Source organism: Lepidochelys olivacea (assembly GCF_965140295.1).
Source record: "Lepidochelys olivacea isolate rLepOli2 genome assembly, chromosome: 13".
In the NCBI taxonomy this organism is placed as follows: domain Eukaryota; kingdom Metazoa; phylum Chordata; order Testudines; family Cheloniidae; genus Lepidochelys; species Lepidochelys olivacea.
In genome coordinates this window covers 20,800,550-20,825,090 of record NC_140423.1, presented here as the reverse complement: position 1 = coordinate 20,825,090, position 24,541 = coordinate 20,800,550, and the positions used below count along the sequence as shown (strand labels likewise).

General features: G+C 51.4%; 1 protein-coding gene across 3 annotated transcripts in view; it reads left to right on the top strand.

Moving 5' to 3' along the window:
• The window catches only part of SRC (SRC proto-oncogene, non-receptor tyrosine kinase), a 72,318-nt gene extending 55,067 nt beyond the window's left edge, over window positions 1–17,251 (top strand). For all 3 annotated transcript variants that reach the window (XM_084645553.1, XM_084645555.1, XM_084645554.1), the window contains 7 exons: window positions 4,431–4,580; window positions 5,795–5,950; window positions 6,587–6,766; window positions 7,634–7,710; window positions 8,857–9,010; window positions 9,926–10,057; window positions 10,544–17,251. In XM_084645553.1, coding sequence (XP_084501679.1) covers window positions 4,431–4,580; window positions 5,795–5,950; window positions 6,587–6,766; window positions 7,634–7,710; window positions 8,857–9,010; window positions 9,926–10,057; window positions 10,544–10,752 — 1,058 coding nt within the window. In that variant the 3' untranslated portion in view covers window positions 10,753–17,251. The remainder of the gene's footprint in view (window positions 1–4,430; window positions 4,581–5,794; window positions 5,951–6,586; window positions 6,767–7,633; window positions 7,711–8,856; window positions 9,011–9,925; window positions 10,058–10,543) is intronic.
• The last annotated feature ends 7,290 nt before the right edge of the window (window positions 17,252–24,541 follow it).

Sequence of the window (24,541 nt, the reverse complement as noted above, 5' to 3'; positions counted from 1 at the left end):
AGACAGAGATTGAGACTTGGGGGTGGGGTATTTAGTTAAGATAACTGGGGAGGGGGGGCTGAATGTTGTGTCTCTGACATGAGTGGATTCTGGTGCTGTCTCCAAGCTGGTTTGGAGCGTGCAATCCAAGGCCCCAAACAGCTCTCTGCATGCTGACGTGAGATGTTCTGAAGATGGTGGGTGGGATGGTGAAGTTTAGGACTGGTATAAAAGGGGTATATAGTAACTTACGTAGCAACCTCCCATCTAGATGGAGTCCCATGTGCTTCAGGTGTAGGCTCCGTCCGTGCTTGGAGCTGGGCGCGTCGACATGCTCACCCTGGCTCTCATTGAGCTAGTGCGCGAGAAGTAGTGTAGCCGTGGAAACACGGGCGAGCTGCCCTGAGTTCGTACCCATGGGGTCCGGAGCGGGTTTGTCCCCCTCGCAGCTAGCCCGTGCCACTGCTCATTGCTGCTTGTGCTGCTGCAGCTAGCTCAGCGAGAGTCTACACAGAGAGTCTCGGAGCCTGGGTCAGACTCTGGCTCGTGGGGGGTCAGGTCACTGAATTAAAAATTAACTGTGTAGACGTGGGCTGGAGCTACCCCCATCCCTAGGCTTCAAAGCCCGATCTCCTGCCAGAGCTGCAACATCTCCATGGCTTTTCTTCGCGGCGTAGCCCAAGTCAGCCTATGTGTAGCAGGCTCCCTTCCCCCTCCTCCGTTGTGCACTCATCTCTGGGGTGGAAGGTGGCAATGCTACGCAGTCATCATGCTTGTAGTGCCTCGAGATCTTGCCCAAGCCTTGCACAAGGGCTGTGTGGCAGGCACTGTACAAACAACATGGGAAGGCTTTAGCCTTTAAAGAATTAGAAGAAGGGAGATTATCCCCATTTTGCAGAGTCAGAACTGAGGCCCAGGGAGTTGATCAAGGTCACATGAGATGTCTGCAGCAGCTCAGTTCCTGGCTCTGCATCTCCCAAGTTCCAGGAAAGCATGTTCAGGAGGGGAAGTTCAGACTAACTTCCCCCACTTCAACGACCGGGTGAACCTATGTGAACAGAGGGTCACCACCCAAATAAGGATTAGGCCAGGGCTCTAGGGCAGGGGTGGGCAAACTTTTTGGGCTGCGGGCCACATCTGGGTGGGGAAATCGTATGCAGGTCCGGGGCAGGGGGTTGGGGTGCAGGAGGGAGTGCGGGGTGTGAGAAGGGGTGCAGTGTGCAGGCAAGGGATTGGGGCAGAGGAGGGGGCTCAGGGCAGGTGGTTAGGGTGCAGGGTGTGATGGGGCTCAGGGCAGAGAGTTGGGGTGCAGGAGGGGTGCAGCGGGGACTCAGGGCAGGGGGTTGGGGTGCAGGGTGCAGCAGGGGGCTTAGGGCAGGGAGTTGGGGGGGCAGGGTGCAGGAGGGGTTCGGGCTCCAACCCGGCGCCACTTACCTAAAGCGGCTCCAGGGTGGCAGCGGCGCGCACCAGGGCCAGGGCAGGCTCCCTATCTGCCTGCCGGGGCCCCATGCTTTGCCGCTCCGCTCCGGGAGCCCCAGGGACCATGGGGGGCAATCCCACAGGCCAGATCCAAAGCCCTGAGGGGCCGGATCCGGCCCGTGGGCCGTAGTTTGCCCACCCCTGCTCTAGGGAGTCTGTCTGTCTGACTCTTGCTGCAAAAAATCCATTTAAACCAATAAAAAGAGGAAGCCTGGAACATTTCACTGCTTGAGAGTCGTCTTGGTTTGGATTGTATTGAGGCGGATTTTCGATGCTCCACAATGGCACAAGTCTGTTGAGCAGGTTGCCAGTAGCTCACTAGGTCATGCAAGTTGCCAATTTTATTTTTGTGTGTGGAGGCCTCTCTGCCCTGAAATGAGTCCAAACCGCTCCCTCACCAGGACTGACCCTGCTTGCCTGCTTAGAGTGCCCGCATCTATTCTGGGTGCTGGTGGAGCCCCCGTTTCCCCCTGACATTTAAAAATAGAAATAACACGTGCACACTCTCCCCTCTCAGGCCATAGGAGCCATAATAGCTTGATTAATTCACAGGCTTGTTTGTAGGAGTGCGTGAGAAGAAACGCAGGCACTGACTTCCTCCTGTCTGGGTGGATACTCCACCCCTGCTCTGCCCTGAGGCCCCACCCTTGCAAGACTCACAATGAAGCTCCAGCTCCTGGAGTCATGTGGTGTTGTTATTTTGTTTAAACATTTGTGGTTTTATTAGCCCTTCCTGGTTGTGGAGAAAAACTGGAAAATGTGATTCCTCTCCATTCCACCTGTCCACCCACCCCCAAAGGTTCAAGAATCAGAAGGCATATAGATTTTTGGTTCTTTTTATTTTTAAAAATGTTATGGCTTGCAGGGGGGGGGCTGAGTCATCATTTTTGAACACTTGGGTTGGTGCTTCTGTTAATGAACAGGACACTGGTCAAATTTTCACCCCAAATGGAGGTCTGGGAGCTCCTGAAAACACTTCAATAATTCTTAGAATCAGCATGATCTTTTTCTTTTTCTTTTTTTTTTATTCCAGTGAAAACAGTTTATATGAATAAAGCACCAGCCATCCCCTGAAGCGTTGGCAGCCTAAACATGGCAGTGCTGGGCCGGTGCATGAAGAGCTGAGCTGGAGCCCCCACTGAGCTCCAGAATCCAATGCCCTCCAAAACTGGAGGGGGTTGGGGTTTGGGAATTAATCTGGGCCCTTCCTTTGAGAAGCTGATGAAGAAAATTGAGATTGGCTTTAAACATGATTTTTAGCCTGAGGGGTCTGTCACGCTCGTATCTAGCAATGACCCATCTGAGGTACTATGGCAGCGCAGCACATTCTTACTTCCTCTCAGAAAGGGGGGGCTTGGAGCCCTCCGGTTGCTCGCTCTCCTCCCCACCCTTCCAGCTCCCACAATCCAGCTATTCCCCTCTTTGGTGATTGGGACTCGGCTGGTTCCTGCCGAGGCAGATTCCTCCTTTGTTGCTTTTGTTGTTATCTGGAGCCTTCCCCAGTCGTGCATTCATCTTTGCTCCTCTCACATGGCTGCTTGCCCTGTTGCCAACCCAACCAGCCCTAGCAAGACTCCAGAGGTCATGTTCCCTTTTGCCAGCTGTTTCCCCTCGCAGCTTTGCTCCTGTAAGCCAGCAGGGTCTCTTCCTATTCATACCGCATCCAGGAATCACACAGGGAGGCACCTTTTTCCTCTTACTCTCACTTCCCCACAGGGAGGTGATGGCAGGGCCAGCTGATCCTAGACACCTCACCAAAATAGTGTGCATCTCCCTGTACGTTCCACTGAAGAGCAATGTCCCCATTTCAAGGGAAGTGGCTGGTTTTTGTGCCTGCCCTTTTGTGTACTCCTCATTTTGGTGCTACTCATTTCACGTTTCTTCCCCTCCAGTCTCATTTTGCTGCCTTGTTAAGCCAATCCACAAAGATTACGTGCTGTATGGGCCAGAGAAGTAGTCAGGGGTACACCTATATGAGTAGGTGTGATGGATACGTGTGATCTTGTGGAACTCTGGGGTGGAATGTGCTATCTGGGAACACCTTTCCTAAACTGCTGTATAGTACTGCTGGAAGTGAGGGAACAGTATCCAGGAGAAACTGCAGGGGGGAATTTAGGGAGGTGGAATGTAAACACACGAATTGACACTTCTCCCAAGACACTGAGGGTGAATAACCCCATCTTATACTGCCGTTGGACCTCCTGTGATGGCGTAATGCCAGGTCTTATGTTTCATCCATGACATCTCTGACAAGCCCCACAGTGCATCCTAGCACCACGCTGGGACACTGGCTTGGCACTGACAGGGCAGTAAATCACCAGCATTACTGCCTTAGTGTCTAGGTGTTCTGTGGTGGTCTCCCATCTCCAAGTATTCTCTTGATCCCACACTGGTTAGCTTATGGCGCTTGACAGCCTCACTGCTTCAGCAAACATAACTGGAGTTGGCCTTGCCTGCTGCTTTGTTCAAAGGACATGATGCCTCTACACTTCGATTTCCCCCAACCCTCCCCATGGTCCTGCTGTGAAGTTGCCGTCCTGTTGCACTGGCATGTCCAGAATCTCTTCCAGGGACACAGGATCAAGGCTTCCCAGCGGGATGGGACTGTACGCAAGGCTGTGTGTATTCCCATGCCCTGCGGCTGTACAGCACCAGGGAGAAAGCAACGTGCAACCAATAGTTGTTTGCATTGGTTCTCCCCTTGTCTTACTCTGTCACACTGGCTACCTTAGAGTTATTCAACTTGTCCCAGTCTTAGAATGACACATCAACCGAGTTACATCTCTAAAGAGCATGAGTGCCCCTGCCCAGGCCCCGACCCCACCATTCCCTTTCTATAAACCTCAGAGGAAGGAGACATGCGCTTTTAATGTACCCTACTCAGTCATTTTCCCGCTGCTCTTGGAGTGTTCCCTCAAGGGCCTGGGCATAACCAGGGCAGGAGGACTGAGGTGCACTTGCTCTCCCCACAGGTGCCTACTGCCTCTCGGTCTCTGACTTTGACAACGCCAAGGGGCTCAACGTGAAACACTACAAGATCCGCAAGCTGGACAGTGGTGGCTTCTACATCACCTCTCGCACGCAGTTCAACAACCTGCAGCAGCTGGTGGCGTATTACTCCAGTAGGTGTCGAGAGATCAGTATTTGCGCCCTGCATTTGTACAGAATGCAGCTGAACCCATTCCCTGCCCTGCATTCCTTTATGGCCTATGCAAAGTAAAGTGTAGCCAGGCCTGGGACAGCCACTCAGGAAAACCAGGGCCTGTGGGTTAGTAGTGATGGAGGAGAGGGTGTATTGCCCCAAGAGTTGGGTTTGAAGGAGGGGAGAGAGGCTGCTGGAGGTTAGGGCGAGTGTATGGGACCTGTGGAACAGCCTGGTAAAAGCACAGCATTGAGAGTGGGAGAAGGAGATAGAGACATCCGAGGGGGGTGTACGGAGGCACAGAGATGTACGCCTTGCATGTGAATTGAGGCTCTGTCTGCCTCCCTCTTGGCAATGGGGAGGGGGGAGAAGATTGGTGCAGCTCCCTAAGTGGCTGCAGTGGTGGGACCCTGGTGTGGACAAGGCTCCTGCAGCTTCTGGTATTCAACACTGTGTCACTCTAGACTTGCTCTGATCAGGTTTTTTAGACCGGGCTGCTGATCTCTTCTATCTTAGTGCTTCCTTCCAAGCTACCACTGACGCAGCTGCACCATTGTTAGCAATGATGGGTAACTTTGCCAATAAAAAAATCCCCAGTGTAGAAAGCCCCAGGGCTGCATTGTGGTAGGGGTGAGAGGCCTGGGCCTTCATTTTGGCAGGTCGAGCAATCAAAAAGAGAAGCCAAAGGTCTGTTTCCACTTCCCTGAAAACATACAGGATGCCAGGAGACTTGGTGATTTTAGATAGAATGAGTAAACGTGAGGCTCCCTCCTCTCTAGCCCTTGTCTCCTAAGGAGATGGCGCATCTCAGCAGGGGAGACGGATACTAGATGTTAGGAGGGAAATTATCAAGGAAGGAAGACCGTTTTCTCCCTCCCATCTGCAATGCAGAGAACAACCCCCTAGAGACCTATGGCCTAAATGCCTAGCAGGTAAGCAGTGAATGGCAGGCCCCATTTGAAGTGGGCAGGGGATGTTGTCTTCCACATGGATTGTAGCACTTTAGGCAAAAGGGTCCCAGGCACCCTTCCCACTGAAATAAAATGGAGAAGAGCCAAATAATGGGATTTTAAGTAAGAAGGAAAGGGATGATGATCAGAACAGACTCTGCAGCTTTTGAGGCTGGCAGGACTTCTGGTGAAGATGCCGTCTATCTAAACTCCCCCGATGCCTGTCTATCTTCCCCCTTGCCAGAACATGCTGATGGCTTGTGCCACCGTCTCACAAACGTGTGCCCAACTGCCAAGCCCCAAACTCAAGGACTTGCTAAGGATGCTTGGGAAATCCCCAGGGAGTCTCTGCGACTGGAGGTGAAACTGGGGCAAGGCTGCTTTGGAGAAGTGTGGATGGGTAAGGATTCCTCCAAACACACACGCCTACGGCAGCGGCAGCAGGTGCCTGGGCCATGGAGTGTCTGCTCATCTTGACTTCTTAATGAGCCAGCTGGATTTCTGACAGCCAGGGCTGGATGAGAGAATAGGCATTTCAGCCTTCGTTATTCCTTGCAGCGATTTGAGTAATCTCTCCTTCCTGGCTGGTGTCTCCCACCATTGGAGTGATGCAAAGCTTCCCCAGCGCTGAAAGTGCCCCCCAGGGCACTCTGAGGGAGCATCTCTGCCCACCAAATAGGCCGTATAAATGGGATGGGAGGGAATAACTTCTAGCACCGGCAGAGACCCGTGGATTGTGGCCAGTGCACTGAGCATTGGCCAAGGAATGCTGATGTGTTGGAAGTCGGGTGGGGCGCGGTGAAGTCCGCAGCTCTCCCTGTGCTAGTCAGGCTCATGCACTTGGGCTTCCACGCCTGGTGCAGCATCATCCCTGCACATCCTGTTGATAGTGTGTCATGGCATAATCCGGCTGTGCTGGGGTGACTGGGTGCTGGGCACCACGCCCCTGAAGGCGGGGTGCTAGGTGAGCGCCTGTAAAGGCAGCGCCTAATCCGCCAGGGGCTGCTTCATAAACTGTCTCTGGCTTCTGCTCCAGGGACCTGGAATGGCACCACCCGGGTGGCCATAAAGACTCTGAAACCCGGCACCATGTCTCCAGAGGCATTTCTGCAGGAGGCCCAGGTGATGAAGAAACTCCGACATGAGAAGCTGGTTCAGCTGTATGCGGTGGTGTCAGAGGAGCCCATTTACATTGTAACGGAGTACATGAGCAAAGGTCAGTGCCTGGCACCCAGGGGATAGGGCTGGGGCAGTCATAGGCTCTGATAACTGAGGAACTGCTTCCTATTTGAAACTGAACCTACTGTGTGAGCAGAGAGAAGCGCGTAGGGCAAGCTGCACTGGCCACCGGCAGCAGCAAGATGCAGCCACCTGAGGGAGCTGGAAGGAATCTCTCCCCTAAGACTGATTCCATAGTGCTCCCATACATGGAAAGCCGGATCCTAGTGGGCGGAGGTGGAGACCTAGCCAGCTGAGCAGTCTTACCCATTCCTCCATAGGAGGCGTGTTGGAGATTTACCGGCGGCATCTGCCATGGGCAATATGCAGTGTTCCCGACTAGAAGGGATAGAGTTAAGGGAGCTGGGGCCCACTAGAGCGCAGAGGGGTAAGGAAACGGCCTGCTTGGGAGCTGACTGAGGAGGGGGAGGGCACAGGTTGTGAAGAGAGGAATAACCACACCCAGTTCTGGGCTGGAACTTCCTGCCTCACAATGTTCCCACTCTGCTGCCCTCTCCTGGATGGAACCGGAGCTGCTCAATGTGTCATAGGCCCCATCCCGCTAACAGATTGGTCTTCAGCTCAGCAGGCAGGGGACTGTGCTTTTTGGAGCAGGAGAATTTGGATTCTGCCCTTACTGTTGCCATGGTGTTCCAAGTGGATGTAGAGCAATGAAATCCCAGGTGGCTACAGGTTGGCTTAGCACAAGACTCCTCACCCCACCCCCTTCCCATCATCTCCTAACTCCAAGGGCAGCTGCATGAGGACACCTCTTTGCTATTCTGCTCAAACACCATCAAGTGGCCGAGAGTCTGGTGTCTGCTCCTTCCTAACTGCAGCTGATGGTTGTGCCTTTCCACCCTAGGGAGCTTACTGGATTTCCTGAAGGGGGAGATGGGCAAGTATCTGCGGCTGCCCCAGCTGGTGGACATGGCAGCTCAGGTGGGTCTGGCTCAATGGAGAGCTGCAGTTTGAATTTCCCTTTTATCTTCTTGGCTGCTGTGGCCCTTGGACTTCGGGCCTGGTCTGGGTAGGGTGTGGGGCTCCAGCTGCCAGAGAGGACAGGACCATCATACTAGCCTTCATGAGTGTGATCCAAGGCCAACAGGAATCTACTAGCACCAAAGTGAAATGCCCTCCAGAGTTTGAGGCGCTGCCTCAGATGTCCTTGTCCTCTGAATTTGGGGATAACCTGATCCAAAGCCAGCAATCCCATGGGGGCAGGGTGGGCGGGGAAGAGAGGAAGAATCTGTTCAGAATGGGAGGGCCTCTGTCCCACTTGCCCTTATCTCCTTTCTGTTTCTCTGCCACAATTGCGCTCTCAAGCGAGGCCTGGGAACTGGCTGGTCAGGGCACAGCCAGAGCCATAAAGTGCTAGACTTTGGATCGCCTACCTTCTGGGGTCTTTGCCAGCAGCTGTTGGTGTTATGGCAACCTCCGTGGTGAAAGGTCAATAGCAGCCTGCCCTAAGCAGATTTATAGGGCTCTGGAGGGTCACCAAATTAGAGATGTACTCCGGAAAACTGTGAGGGATCCTGTGCTAGATCTGTAGCCCTGAGTCTATGGTGCATACACAGAAACAAAAAGCAGCTATCGTCCCTAGCTTGGCTCCTGCCACTGGACCGGTCCTATCAGGTTTTACTGCCCTGACCTGCTATAGAAAAGGCTGCTATAGAAAAGGACCCCAGTCTGGGGCTCTGTGCGGTATTTCACATAGAATCTCGGAGAAGAAAATCCCTCATCACTGCCAGGCTTTTGTTTCTCCCCCATCGGTGTCTTATGTATGGCCACAAACCTGCATTGGCCTGACGAAGTGTTGCAAAATAACTCCAAGACCCTTCCAAGTCCTATCAGCTCAGTGTGGCCCAGCCCCCGGGCTGATGTTGGGTTGCCACTTTACCACCTCCATTCCACCTCAGCCAGAGCCTCCCAGGATGCTGCTGGAGTGCCAACTGTTTACCATGCCCAGAGTGCAGCTGCAAGCAGCTCTGCATTCACATGAGCACAGTTGTGAGGTCTAGTGTTTGGGCAAACTGTGTCCTGTAGCATCTAACGTTCTCTGCGCACTGTCCCATGTGTGGGCTACAGATCGCATCTGGAATGGCATATGTGGAGAGGATGAACTACGTCCATCGGGATCTCCGAGCTGCCAACATCCTGGTGGGGGAAAACCTGGTGTGCAAGGTAGCCGACTTCGGCTTGGCCCGGCTGATTGAGGACAACGAATACACAGCCAGGCAAGGTATGGGGAGTGGGAGGGTGCGCATTGCCTTTATGTGCGGGTGTCAAAGGAAGCTGTGGAAAATGGAAATGAGTGAGGCCCAAACTGCTTAGCATTGCAGAGCAGGGCAGGTGAGCGCAAGGTGGCACAAGCCATTGGTATGTGCTCCTAGGTTCAAGTCCAGCCCAGCCCAGCTCAGGAATGACTCAAAATTGTTTCCTTCCAGCCACTGTTTGTGGGCCTGTCTGGTTCCCTGCAGATTGCCCCATTGGCACGGGTGGCCTCTGCAGAGGTGCCAAGTACTTAAACAGGGCATGAAGGCTGAAGTATCCCTTGTCCCAAGCCGGTGAGGGAGTCTGCACAGCTACAGCTCAGACTGCAGGTGTTGAGGGACACAGCTGTGCAGGGCTCTTGATCCAGCACTCCTCAGGAGTCTGCAGTCTCACTCCTGTACTCGGATGTGTATGGTGTGACCCTGCTGCTCCATATTGTGTACTTTTAAACCAGCACTTTAACTCCCGTTCACCTGCTTCTACCCACCCTTCCCTGCTGGTGCTATTGAAAAGTGAAGGGGATGGGACTTGGGACCCCATCTTATGCTCAGACTTACTCCTGATGCAGGCTCTGTCCCCGCCTAGGTATGAAACTTAATAAGGTACTTGCTGTCCCTGTAAGGGGTGAGAGGGGAAGCAATCACAATCACTAGTGCCACGGACTGCAGATGGGGCAGACATTACTTTTCTCCAGTGCTAGTTCTGTAGCCTAGTCCTCTGAATGGAGGTCTGCAAGTCCGGCTGGTGAAACCTCCCACCTAGAGTAGCTCTCAGCTCACACCCATTGTGGTATCACTATCCCTCCGTTCTCCACGTGTAGGCTCCTCTAGTGGACATACAGGGTGATTGCATCTGAATCTTATTTTCTATCTCTGTTGCTTAGGTGCCAAGTTCCCCATTAAGTGGACAGCCCCGGAAGCTGCTTTGTATGGCAGGTTTACGATCAAGTCAGATGTCTGGTCCTTTGGAATCCTCTTGACTGAGCTGACCACTAAGGGCAGAGTGCCATACCCAGGTAAGAGTAGGTACCGACTGTAGACACCAAGAGGTCCTATGCAGTCGCTGGCCACTGCAGGCTCTGATATCCGCTCCGGCTGTGGCAGATCCCAGCTGATCTATGGAGTAGTGTTCTGTCTAAGTTGCCATGGTGACTCCTAGGCTCCTCTCCTCAATGGAGAAACTTGCTGTGGGGTTTCTGCCACTGATTAGGGATGGGGGTGGATAATGAGGCCTTCCCCATGGTGGGAAAGACCTGAGGGGATCTTGTACTTGGAAGAAGACGTTCTCTGAGCCTTGAGTCAAGCCCCACACCGCCTGCCTTGGATCAAGTTCTCCTCCCATTCATGCTTGGAGTGAGTGACTGGCTGTATTTAGGGCTGAGGAAGATCTAGCTAGCAGAAGATCAAGGTTCAGTTCCTAGCTCTGTCACAGACTAGCTACATGATTTTAGTCAAGTCAGCTAGCCTTGGTATGTCTCACTATTCCCTCTCTTGGCTATCAGGTATGGTTAACCGGGAAGTGCTGGACCAGGTGGAACGTGGCTACCGGATGCCCTGTCCTCCAGAGTGCCCCGAATCGCTGCACGATCTGATGTGCCAGTGTTGGAGGAAGGACCCAGAGGAAAGGCCCACCTTCGAGTACCTGCAGGCTTTCTTGGAGGACTACTTCACGTCGACAGAGCCCCAGTACCAGCCAGGCGAGAACCTATAGACCTGGGGATGGCTCCTGGTGCCAAAGACCTTGCTCTCCTCCTGGTGTGTCCACGCACATGTCACAAGACACGCGGCATCTCAGGAACTCCTTGCAGAGTCTGGTTCTGGTGACTAGCCCTTCTCCCAGAGGGTGGCACTAGGTGCTTTTTAGCCCCGCAAGGTGGAGGGGGGCTGGGTTCTCCTGATCACTAATTACTGATTTATGGTCTGTGTTTAACAAAGTGTGGTCATTTGACCTGGAGATGAGTCTGAAGGGAATTGGCTGTGTGCAGTGACTGGGGGTTGGAGAAGGAGCCTTTCCAGAAGAAACCCAGGAGGGAAGGTTTGTGCAGAAGCTGGAGGGACCTTCAGGGGTCTTCCTCCTAGTAGTTCTGAAGTGCAATGAAAGGCATTAGACAACCTCTGTCTAACAATGACCTAGACTTCCTCACTGGAACGCTTGGATCTGCTGGGACTGGATGCTAGTGCTACAGATGGACACCTTTCAATCTCCGATCATGCAGCTTCCAGCCTTTCTCTTTTTTCTTTTAAACCAGCACAAGGTTCCCCCATACCTCTCTGCTCCCTACGCCTGTTCCCAGAGCAGACTTGTCTGCAGTTCGGTACAGGAGTGTTTGTGGTTTCAGACTGAGAGACTCTTCCAGAGAGGACATTCACATTTCAGTGCTCGCATGACTCAGTCTCCACTGCCCCATCCTGCTGGTGTGCAAGGCTGTGGCATTGAGACACCAGCCCCAGCCCCCTTGCCTTGCTGCAGGTCCCAGGCACAAGTGAGTTTGGATCAGGGATGCTGACTGTGCCATATAGACCTGGAGGCTCTTGAGGTGACTTTTTCTCCCTGGGCGAGGTTCTACTGGAGAGCTAGAAGGACTTCATGGCTGAGTTGCACATGCAGCTGCATTGGGGTTCAGTGTTGCTGCTCATGGTGCTAGTGACTTCTGACTTGTTTCAGGACCATGTTAGATCATGAGCTGCAGGTTTCTGTCTTCCAGTCTCATCTGACCCAGCAAAGGGAACCTTTAATCTAGATGACTACTTCTTAGAGACACACTAAGGCAAATGCCAATGGGGCAGGATACCCCTCCTTCTTCCTACCCTTGCTGCCAACCCCCTATTGTTTGAGGGGTATTCTTCAATGAAGTACCCCTGGTCTTCCAGCCACCACCCTAAGCAGCACATGTGGAGAACACCTAGCCAGACCCTCCCTACCTCTCCTCATTCCACTCATTCAGTTGCATCTTAGTTTACTCCAAGGTTTATAGTGCCAGAGAAGCAGGGTCGGTCACTCTTGGGACACTTTGGTGTTCATGCCAGCTCTGCCACAGTCAGGAAAGCCTCTGCCCAGCAAAGGGCTCTTTTTGTCTGAATCAAGGCCTGATGTGGAGCTGGCTTACCTAGGGAATTGGGGCCCTGGCCATGCCCCATTGTCTTATCCTCCGCAGGCTGCTGAGCTTGGGAGAGCATCACCCATTCCATGGGGGCATGGTTTCAAGAACTACTTATGGATGCATTTGGGGTAGAGGTGAAGTCTCCATTCTGCCTGAGAGCAGAGGGGCCTTCCCCTCCATCTTCACTCCATAATAGGTCTTGAGCTACAGGGGGCATCACCTAAACTCCAGACCCTGCCTAAAAGTTAAAACTGTGGAGTCTCCTGCTTTAGCCCAGCTTCCATGGCTGTTTTCTCTGGGTGCAGGTGAGGGTCTGGGAAAGGGCTCCCATGGGGAAGATCACTAGTTCAGGGCTTCTACTCAACCCCATTCTTCAGCAGCTAGAGCTGAGATCTTCTGGAATCCTGGTGAGATCTTTGTACCTGCTCTGTGTGCAGCATGGTAAGGTAGGGAAGCAACCTCCTTGCCTCATTGTGTATTGGTGTCTGGCCTAGTTGTGCCCTTGCTGCAAGCTGGCCTTGGGCCCCTGAATGCAGAAATCCTGCAAAATCTCTATTCTAAGCCTTGGTGGGGAAAGGGAGGAGGAAGGGCCTGATTCCGTGAGGTGCTAAGAGCCCTCACTTCCCACTGAAATCCTTGGGAGCTCAGGTTGCTCAGCACTCTGTGGGATTGGATCCTATGTACTTTCTTCAGCAAACAGCTTGTTGCTCCCAGTTAACGCTCTCTGATGGTGCATGTGTGGCTTCCATGCTTGTATTTATGCAGCCAGGTAGCAGAGGCTGCCTTGACAGCAGCTAACACACAAGTGGCTGGTTGTATTTTTTCATCAGGCTTGTGAATAAACAGCAGACTTAAGTTTGCAAGCTTTGCCCTGTGTGTATATAGTTGTTAAAATCTCTAAGGAATCCCTTCTTGCCAGATCACTGCTGATCATCTCTTCTCTCCTGCTGTCTCCTCAGGTGGAGAGATCTGGTGGAAGGCAGATTCAGACACCAGTTCTAGCTCAAGCTGCTGTCAAGGGGAGTTTTCTGGTGACCCTTACCCTGACAGAGAAGCTAATAGGCTATTTACAGCCAAGTTAGTCATGGTGCAGGAGAGATTACAGTAGCCACGGGTCAAGAGATAACTCTCCATCTGCTTTTAGCTGACAGGCAGATGGATGGATTGTATGCAGGGCAGTAAGAGCTGGGCTGGCCCAGCACTTGAATGCAGGTCATTAGTTGCACTCTAGGACAACACTGCAAATGAATGATCTGTGTCTCAGATACTGGTCCCAAATGGACAAGGGAGGACTGCTGTGCTGAGATCTACAGCGGGAAGTGTTAAAATGGAGAATGAGCCTGGCCTTTCAGTGACTGTGCTAAGCAAAAGGACCACTCTCTTCAGTGGTGGAAGGAGGGAGGAAACCTCAACTCTCGTGAACTCCAGAATGTCATGGGGCTCCCTCCCTGTTAGTAAGGTGCCCTAATGCAGCTGCGTGCTGGCAGTGTGCACCCCCGTTTTGGAGGTGAGGCCAAAGCCCTGCCAAAGGAACAGCAGGCCCACTTCTCATTTGGCTGCAGAAGAAAGGCTCCACGCTGCTTTTAGCCCTCTTTGAGGTGGACCTGGAATGTCCGAATGAGAGAGACGGGGAGGTGGGTGGAATAGCAAATGGTGCCCATGTGGGCAAAGTGTCATTAATGGGCAGGTGCTGTGCCAAAGACAGGAGAGAATGCGAGAGACACTGCCCCATCCTTGGCCAAGACAGCTGGCTGGTCTTCGGCCCAGGTCTCCAAATACGCCAGGCGAGGTCCCATCTGCTCTCTCCTTAAGGATTTCCTCGTTCTAAATGAGTTCCAGTCATAAAGCCCCATGTGGTGTGGGCCCGTCCTTGGAGCAGGACCGAGATGCGCTTGGCCAACCTCTCGAAGGGAGGGTGCTCGGTGGGGTGGCAGAAGGGGGCCGCAGGACTGCCCTCTCCTATGCCACATACAGGGGCTGGAAATGCTTCTGAGTTTGACCGTTTTCAATGACCGATCTCGCTCCTGCCTTCCCCTCATAATGGGTGATTCTTTAAACAAACTAGAAAACCCAAGCAGCCACCGAAGCCCTATTTCAATTGCCTCTTTGTAGCAAAGTTACGCTGTTCAACTGGGGAAGCCCAGCAGCTTTCTGTGGGGTAATGGCTTCTTAAAAGGGAGAATGTCTAACGAGCTGTAAAATAGCCTGGTTTTGTACATAGCCCTCGACTCGCCTGTTGAATTAGTTGCATGTGTTTTTTCTAAGGTAACGCTCGTGTCTGCAATTGGATGTAACTGGAATTCTTTGCCATTTGCCCGCAAGGCTTTGGTTATTGTCATCACTCGCTTGTTTTTGTCTGTATTTTTGGATGCTCTTCAGTGTGCCAAAAATCCCCACGGACCAAATCCCTTTGGCAACTGAGGGACCGTGCTCTAAGCCCAACGTGTGGCCCACTTAGTCCATGCATTATTCAAAGAGTTTAGCTGTCCCAAACAGGTGCTCTCCTAATTGCTTCCTTTAGGTGGCATCTGCCCTGTGGGGCGCTTTGGCACGCTGGCTGAGAGTGACTCCAGAATTGTAGGCTGGCATCATGGCTCGAAATGATCCATTCTGCCCAAGGCTGGGTTTGGTCTGGCTCAGATGCCCATTCTTGATGCGGAGGAGAACTTCTTCTTTTCTGGGGGGGTGGTAAGGAGTGCTGGGCAGGCACAAATCCTTCCCCTGCAGAAATGCCAGCTGGGGAGAGTGAAATCTCAGAAGCACATGGGATAAAAAAAAACCTTGAAAAGCAGGAGGCCCAGCTACGCATGACATTGGAAGTGGAAGCAAGTGATTTGATTCTGATGTGCCGCCCCCCCCCCCCCGACCACCCCAGCCTGTAGGATGGGGTCTGCAGCAAAATGGGGTTTGGTATTTTTCCATACATTTTCTTCCTCCATGACCCTAATGCTTTTCCAATGTTGGGATTGTTCCCCATCTTTAGGGCAATTGAGCCAAACCACCACCATGTGCCAGGTCCTTGTGTATCACAGTCGCAAGTTGCAGAAATGTCTTAGCAGCAGTGGTGAATCCCCCAGGTGAAGCTAGTGGGGTGAGAGAAGTGTCATGGGGCATTCATGGAGATGACTGGCTGCATGTGAGCTAAATCCTCCTTCCGCAGCCATCTGTGCCAAAACTCCTGTTGGCTTCAATGGGATCTGTCCTTCAGTCCCCTCTACCTCTGCTGGTCATACTACAATGCAAGCAACCTTGGGAGATAGTCTAACCGTGCTGGTATTTATAGATCATCTTTAACTCACGTATCTGGTCTGTATTGCTGGTATGACTTTGTGATTAAAAATCATTAGGGTCAGAAAATTAGGTGGCGTGTGACTCCACCCTGGCTTATAGACTCTTTTGGAAGCCGCCTTCTCCTGAGCTCTTGCAGCCATGTACAGGCCCCACGGAAATCCAGGGCACAACTCCCATTAACTGAAGTGGCCCCAGCCTTGGCCTCTCAGAATAAAACCCTCCCAGTCCAGCAGGGGAGAAGCAGGTGCAGAGGGATGAGATCATTGTGACTTCCCAACCTGTCCCCTTAAATGCAGCTAGAAATTTAGCTTTACGGCCATTCTCTTCCAAACCTGGGCATGGTGGAAGGGGTGGTTCCTTTTCTCCCAGAAATGCTGTGACCCAAACAAGAATCTTCCTTTTAGGCATTTTTTTTTCTTTTTTTTCCCCCCTAGGAGCTCAGGGAAAATGGGACTGATGAAAACGCAAACCCAGCCCTGCATCTCACTCTTAATTTATTAAACCTGGTTCTCTCCTTCTCTCTCGAAAAAGCTGAGTTTCCACTCCTCTCCAAGAAAAGTTCCTACCTTTCTTGGTTGGAAGAAGGTTAATCTTCTGTAGTCTTTTAAATGAATTTTGGACTTGGACCTTTTAGTTTTTCTGCACAGCATAAAAGTTGCTGTGGCGAGATTGCTGCATTCATGAGCCAGGACTCGCGCTCCCTTTGTCAGGTTCTGTGTCTTTTTGCCGACGTTGAGCAGTTGGGGAGAAATCCTCATTTCTAGCGAGATCAGGTTCCCGTCCCCATTTTTGGTAAGGTTTCTAACATGCAGAGAAAGTGTATGTGGGGGAGGGGACATTAAGCGTGTGTTGTGCCAGTGATGCTTGTATAATTGATATAACTTTACACACCTACCACCAAGAAGAAATCGTTGCTCCAGAAACAAAAATTGGAATATGCTGAAACCCAGCAGGCTGGCGGGAGCTGGGGAGGGGAGGCAACGGCAGCTGTACAGCCCGAAAAGACTTTTTTTCAATATGTACGTTTTTCAAAGAAAGATGGGGGAACGGAATGACTTGAATACTGGTTGTTTCCAGCTCTGTCTGATTTTACCACAGCTGGTGTAGCAATAATGACTATCAATAATGTAAGTGAACACGGGATGCTGTTGTTCCCTGTCTTTGGCGAGCTTTGAAGAAGAATAGAGCAGGATTCCTTCAATTCTTTTTTTGTCCCAGGTTCAGAGTAAACCCTTCTCCACTGTGCATGATCTCGAGTATGGTAGAGCAGGGTAACCCTCCTATGTGTGGACATGACAAACCCTAGGTCCTCTCATGTCTCAGGGCTGGATACTGGCGTTGGAACCCACTAATACCCTGGAGACAGCAGGATGGGGAGACTGTCCTCTCGCACCAGTGTGTTTTGCCAATTTTACTTTTTAAGCCAATAAACTGAAGAGGAATCTCTTTACCTAATGAGTCTGATGCTCTTTTGCATTGATTCAGGGAAATAAATAACACCGTAGAAGGTATTCTTCTGCTATTGTAACTTGTTAACAGTGTTTTGTAAAATCTCCGGCTGCTGACTATGCAGAGAACAAAGTAATCTGCCTCTCTTCCCTGCTCCCCACCCCACTGCCTTTTGAGTGTCTAACTATCTAGTTCTTCCCCCCCTCCTTTTTTTTTTTTTAAATAATAAAACTTTTTGGAAAAACCTCAAGTCCCCAGATTTGTGGAGGGGGACACGGGGGTTCTTTGAAACTCTGATATTGGTGTAAATACTTTGCAGTTTGTCTGATTAAACACACAGACCTCACTAAAAAAGCGTTGTATCTTGTGTATGAATGAAAAGATCGGCTTTTTGTGTGTGCACTAGTGGGGAGCCTTCCATGCCACTGCACGTCCTGTAACAAACATGAGCGCCGCCCTGTAATATCTGAGCACCTCTTACAGATCTCGGGCCAGACTTTAGCTGGCACTCATTGGTATATCTATTATTGACCTTAATGGAGCTAGGATGTTCTACACTACTTGGGTAGCTGGCCTCTGGCCCACAATAGCGCTCTCTTTAGGTAACCTCCATTCCCCCCCCCCCCCCCACAATCCATCAGCTTAAATTTTCAAGGAAGCAAGTTCTACCAGGCATTATACTACCACGGCCCATCAGACTATTAGCCAGTGCCCTTCTCAACAGCATGTCTCTAGCCAGCGACACTCAGCCCTCTGGAATCCATCACAGTCTGCTGAGACAAGAACTCCTTCCTTGCAAATGAACCCCTGGGGGAGTGGACAGCCTTAGTGAATCCCTCTGCCCTGCTAGGAATGGGCTTCCAGAAGGCATGCAAAAATTAACTCTGCTCTATCATATAATAGACAAGCTCCGTGCGTAGGGTAATGTGAAGTCCCTGGAGTCTACTAGCAGTGGAGCTGGGTTATTATGTACAAATATTAAAGCAGCTGGATCTACCAGCAAACTGAATCTCAATTCCTTTTGCTGCTCTACAGGAAAAAGGAGAGGGCTGACTAGCACTGCTCCTACAAAACTGGGTTTCTTTTTGTGTCATCTAAATGTTAATGCAGGTTGGAGCTGGACCTTAACACTAGTAGCTGCTTCATCCTGGATGCACAGCCTGCAGATAATCACATCCCTCACTGATTTATAGTTCTTCCAGCTGATAATGGGGACATGGGTGTATATTGAAGCTTTGGAAAGAAGCTGGATCTTGATAGGGGAATCTTCCCTCCCCCGACACATTTGGATGGAGCTGGTTTTCCTTTAAAATAAACAACATGCTTGATGTGCTCCATGCCAGAGGCTCTTGCTGCTTATTTTAGCATCTCTTCCCATCTGCGTTACTTCTTCAGTGGGTGAGCACAGGCCGTCCTGCTGGCCATGTCACAATAGAATGCAGATGAGGGAATGATTGGTTTGCAGCTAACCTCCAGCTGCTGCTCCCTGTAGCACCCCAACAAGACTGCTGACTGAAGACAGCAAGTCACATGTATGTTAATGTACACAAGGTGTACACAAGCAGATCTGTGCTACTTAGCTTGCTACAGTAACTCATGCATCTAGTGGCTTTGTCCTGCCAGATAATAAGAGTCACACTAGCCTGATCACAGCTGCATGTGAATTTTCCTGGCATGGAAAAGGGGGCTGGAGACATTGACTTTAGAAACCGGGATCAACGGCAAAATTTATCAGTTTGCAGGTACTGCTCCAAACAGATGAACTTTGCAGTTGACCCTGGTTTGGATGATCCTTAATCTCCACATGCAACTGCTTCATCAGTCTAGTGCAATTTACAGTAATGCCAGGGAAGGCGGAGCTGGATGAGCCCTGATGGCATTTACATTGCTAGCGATTCAAGGTATTTCAGCTCTGATCTTTATACCCTGAGCCATCCCCTGGATTTGCGCCTGAGCCATCCCCTGGATTTGCGCTGTTGCAAACGGTTGGTGCATGTGCCTCTTGCATGCACTGGAAGGGGTGACCTAAGGCCTATGAATTTAGGGTTGCCAACCCTCCAGGGTTGGCCTAGAGTGTCCAGGATTTAAAGATTAACATTTAATTTAAAATTGTCATGTGCTAAAACCTCCAGGAATACGAGAATACAGGAATTGGCAACCCTACCTATAAGAGAAGGCATGTCCTGAGCTCTGCTTTGTTGTGAAAATCCCCATTTGGTTAGGGGCCCAGGTGTCATCGATACAGTGCTCACGGTTTGCTCCCCTGCTGCCCCCTGGTGGCCAGGGACTGATCATCACCAAAGCTAAGATTTTTTGTGAGGGGTATTTTTAGTAAAAGTCAGGGACGAGATGCAGGCAGTGAACAATAAATCACAGAAGCCCAAGCCCCGCCCCCCGGGGCTGGAGTTGCAGAGGTCACGTAAAATCACAGAAGCCGTGACTGACTCGCAGCCTTGCTTGTGGTCTGTGCAGGGCAGAAAAGGCTGGTGGTACTCGGTGCAGAGCAGTCCATTCGCAGCCGCGTGCTCTGGGCCTGAGACCCTGGACGCTCCTGATGCATCAGACTCTTGTGAAAACTACAGGTCTGCCAAGATGTTGCAGAGAAAGTTCCCCTCTGCCATTCCCCCCTCTAGGAGTGATCCTTGTGTATCCATCAGCCAATTGGGCGGGACTCACACGTGGCTGTGTAATCCTGTAACAAGATTACCCTGGGCCAGGATGGCCGGTGAGCTAATCTGCGCTATTGTACAATAAACCCTGGGATCCAATTACCTTCTGACAAGATAATGAGGCAGCAAGCCCAGCGATGGTTGCTCCAGGGGGTGGGTGCTCGTCACCCTACTGCCTAGACTTCCCTTCTGTTTGCCTTTGCTCCCCTCTCATCTGGTGTCCTTTAAGATTAGATGTTTGTGTTAATCTGTGGGATCTTTTACCCACCAACAGGCTCCACTCTCTTGCCTCGCTGGGCAGTCCAGGTTTCACTCCCACCAGCTAGCACAACCTTTTGCCTCCCGTTCAGCCGGCGATGTTTCCCATGGGGGGACTTGTACAGACCTTTTCTGGTGCCTGCCACGTGCTTAGCTGGCACCCTGTTCTCTGCAGTCCCTTCTCAGCCACACCAATACATCTAGCAGGGGAAGTAGGACCACACATTGGGGAAACTCCTCTGACGAGTTGAGGCATTCCACTAGCATTATAATTAAATCGAACACACCTATGCTAATGGCTGGGATTGGGACCAACCCCTGTGCCAAGAGAAGGCTTTTCATGATGAGTTCCTTAGCACTGTACAGGCTTCTTCCAGTCACTGCAGCCTTTTTTGTGTGAATAAAACAAGATTCTAACTCTTTGCTCCGATCCCGCTTCCCTGCCAGTCTCCCTTGTGTTTGCAGCACGCAGCCTCCTCTGTGCTATGGACACCAAGATCCCCGCACTTGTGCCAGGGCCATCAGGGAGGGTGGTTAGCTTCAGGCTCCTGCCTTTATTTTCGGAGCCCTGCAATCGCTGAATGGCTGCCAGGTCGGTTATTTGTTGCTTTTCCTTTAGCAGATTTGATATTTTCTTTTCCCCCCCCATGTGAATTTCAGGCTAGTGAGAGGCGCCTGGGGACCTGATTCTGAGACCCTCCTTTCCAGCCCCAGAGCTGGGGGAGCCTGGGCAGTGGCAACCCAAGCTGACCCATACTCTACCCACCTTACCCGTGTTCAGGAGGAGCATCTGGTGATAAGATGGAAGTCCAGGCTCTGCGGCCTGTCCAGTCCTCGGCCCCTCCTCCCAGTGGTGCTTGCAGGGATAAGCTGTGGAGATGGCGGTGGATTTGAAAGGCTCTATGTCTCACGAGCTAGTTTCCACTTCCCCAGGGCACCAGTCTGAGCCAGTCACAGCCATCACTGCAACTGCACCAGTGTGAAGCCCTAGTGCCGACAGGCCAAGCTGCTGTTTGCACTGGTGCAGTTCTCCCCGGCTTCAAACTGGGGTAACCCTCATGAGAGCCGCTAGCAGTACTAGGCCTGCTTTGCTCCCAGTGCAGTCAGTGGCCACAGTGCGGAAGGGCTGGGATCTGATCGCCACTCCATGAGGGGCCTGTACCACTGCACCTGGACGTCGAGAAATCCCCCAGGCAGGCATGGCCGCCAATGGAAACATGTCGGAGCTTTCTCTCCCCTGAGCTAGAGCCCTCGGGCCTGAGGAACTGTCTGAAACAACCATCCCATTTTTGTACAAAGAATCGCAGCTTCCCCTTTTCTCCTTATGCTGCGGCCCTGCCTTTGCTCGGTGGCACCCAAAATACAGTCAAGGCACTGGATCATGCTGCTCTTGCCAGGGATAGAATTGCAGGGCCCGGGCCCAGCAAGAATAACCTCACCCACAAAGTAAAAGAACTGCCCCTCTACCTCTCCCCCTCCCTGGCCCCAAGGAAGCCAGTGGGGCAGCTGGAGGCTTTAACCAGATCCATAAATGCGTCTTCCTTTCTCAGTGGTCTCCCACATTGGGCTGAACAGAACCCAGCCACTGAAAAAGCTCTCCTTTTACTTTGTGGGTGAGGTTATTCTTGCTGGGCCCGGGCCCTGAGATTCTATCCCTGGTAAAATTCTCACCCTGGAAAGGCAGCCAGGGATTCCCTGCAGCTTCCATTGTAACAGTTTAATGGCTCACAGAAATATTTCCGCAACAATCATTGCACATTATAACAGCTAGTACAGGGGTCTCTTGTTTATAAGCCTCTCCTCACTGGGTAGTTCATGGAAAGGGACGGCGTGGCAGCTGTAGGGGAAGTGGGGCTGGACAGTCAAGGCTTAGGGGGGAAGGATGGGAAGCTGTTGGAGGCTTCTTTCTATGGAGTTTCTGGGCTAACTACCTGGGCTCCTTCTGAGTCAATTACAGCTGTTGGCGACTTGCCTAGTCAGTCAAAAACCAGGAGCCATTTACAAGACAAGAAATTGTTTTCCCACAAGGAAGCAAATCTTGTGGCTCTAGCAAGAGAAATAGCAGTTTGGATCCTGCCTCACGAGGGTGGCCGGGGGGGGAGGAGGGAGGGTGTGCGGGGAATGTTACTGCAGAACGACCAAGAGTTGGAACCCAGCCACTAGGGACAGGAGAGACAGGAGCTAGAGACAGTGGAGAGAGCAAGAGGGGAGACCAGTGGAAGGCAATTTTTGTGGCAGGAAGAGAGATGCCAGCAGTGCTGGGAGCAGGGAGATATGGGGGCTGGCAGACGGGAGCTGCTGACATTTTCTGGCAAGAGCTGGGCTATGACCTGGGAATTACCACCCCTTGCACATCCCAGCACCCCTGCCACCTTCCCTCCTACTGGTCTGCAGCCAGGGACAATGCTGAACAAGGTAGAATTGACACTAACTGCCATTCCCTTCAGCCTAGGCCCTGCCTCCTCTCTAGCCCTTGGTAAGGTTTGGGAGATGGGGGCGGAAATCCTGGTTCAGTTCCTCCTATGCTTGGTGAGAAGGGCTGTGACTAAGGGTCTGCACTCTTTCACGTGAATACCCAAATCACTAACAGCAAGGGTATGCTGATATTGGGTGTTCATCTCTTATTGAAGCTGTTCCTCTTTAATAAAAAAAAAAATTACACATTCATTGGGCCACAGAGAGTGTAAGAATCCCACTATAGTCCAGCATTTTGGGTACTCACCTAGACTATAGGAGCATTTGGGTCACACCCCCTGCTCTTTGCGGAGCTGGGATTTAAGCAGTGTTCTCTTACAGCTCAAGTGAATGGTTTAATTGCTGCACTTTGAGGTTTTTCTGAGGTGGGGCTCCCTCAGGCTTTCTTGTTGAAGCTGCTCTACTTAACTAACTCGCCAAATTGAGATGTTAAATGTCAGAAGCACTCTGTCACCCAGTGGTTAGGGCCCTCCCCTGGGCTGTTAGTACCCTGGTTCAAGTCTTCTTTGTGCCTGATGAGAAGGGCTTGGAAGAGTGGTTTCCTTCTGGCCTGTTGATTCTGTTTCGCTTTAATAAACTATTAAAAGGCCAAAGCACATTCTGAGTGTGAGAACCCCTAGGTAGCATAGTGGTTAGGCTCCGTAGCTGAGCTGTTGGATATCCTGGTTCTATCCCACCCCGTGAGAGGAAGGGTTTTGAAGAGGGTGCTGGCTTAAATGTGAATCATTCTTTTGTCCCCTATGGGTAGACTACTCACTCAGGCTGTGGGAGAGTCCAGTTCCAATCACAGGGATTAGCCACCTCCCAGAGACAGTGGCCTCTCCCCCGACCCTTCCCACACACACCCCTGCCCCACTCCCTTCACACACCATCCTTCTCTCACCCCAACCCCACCCAGGGACAACATTGCAACACAAAAAGGAAGGTGCGTGCGTCACTGAACCCCTGTCTGTCAAGCCCCTAGGACTGTGCTAGGACGCTGCAAATTTAGTGCTGCATTTAGACCACAGTGTCTATTCCAGGGCTGCTGCAACGAAGGGTGTCTGTGTCAACCACTGGGGCAGGGTTTAGAAAGTGGCTGGGTAATTTTATCAGCACTAATAAAGAATAGAACTAAACAAGTGAAGAGAAGTTTTCTCTAATGATTAGAGCAGGGGACTGGGCATTAGGAGACCTGGCTCCGCCACTAATTCACTCTGTGATCCTGGGCAGGTTACTTAGCCTGTGACTCTGCATCACCAATTATAATATGGTGATACTAATTCTGACCCCAGTGTCTAAGAGTTTTGAGCCCTCCCCCGCCCCCAGCTAGAAGGCACACACAGACTCATTTCACCTCTGATGCACATTGCACACCTAGCCTAATGGACTATGGGTTTTGAGGTGGGTACTGTACTCGATGGCCCAGCATTCAATCTGTTCCAGCCACTCTTATGTTCCTGTTACTGACCATCCATTGCTCATTTCCTGGGGTGAGGGAAAAAAGTGTAATCAGAAACCAGCTTATTCATAAAAACAGTAATCTTTTTAAAATGGTGTTATGAGGAAGGCAGTTTGGTGCCTGGTTGGCAGACACACGGTCAGCTCCACCCTGGGTGGCCAGCCTGTCTTCTCCACGTCAGTCCAGGCTCCTTTGATTTTTGAAAGTGAATCAAAAAGTAGAAACTGGCAAAAGCCTTATTGCAAAAAGACTAGCTGTTAGTGGGGGGGGTGTGTGTGTGTGTAGCGGGAAGGCATGCGATCATGAATCCACTTGATCAGCAATCTGATAAGTGACAGGCCTGCTTAATTAGGGTAATTAAAAGGGATCTGATTGGCATCAAACAGATTGGACAATTGATACCAGGCCCACCCATAGGAAAAGTCCATTTAAGGGCAGACTGATGCCTGATGACAAGGCCCAGGGGTGAACAATAGAGGAATTAGTATGTTTGCAAATATGAATTTTCTGAGCGTCGGCGGCCTGTCTCCTGCCATCTGCTTCTCTGATCTGTTATGTTTGGTAAGTGAGACAGTCTTGTCTTTTTAAATGTTTAATGTTTTGTAGTATACCTCCCGTTAAAGCAATTCATGAAATGAAAGGGAATATTTCTCAGCAGCAACCGTCTTCTGTAAGCCTCTGACATCCAGGCTGATTCCTTAACTAGCAGCTTTGTTTCTACTCAAAAGCTAAAGAGGATTTCTGGCCTCAGTTTTCCCTTTTGGAATGGTTATGCACAGGGGCTGTGTGACTACAGGGAGAATGTGGGGCACATAG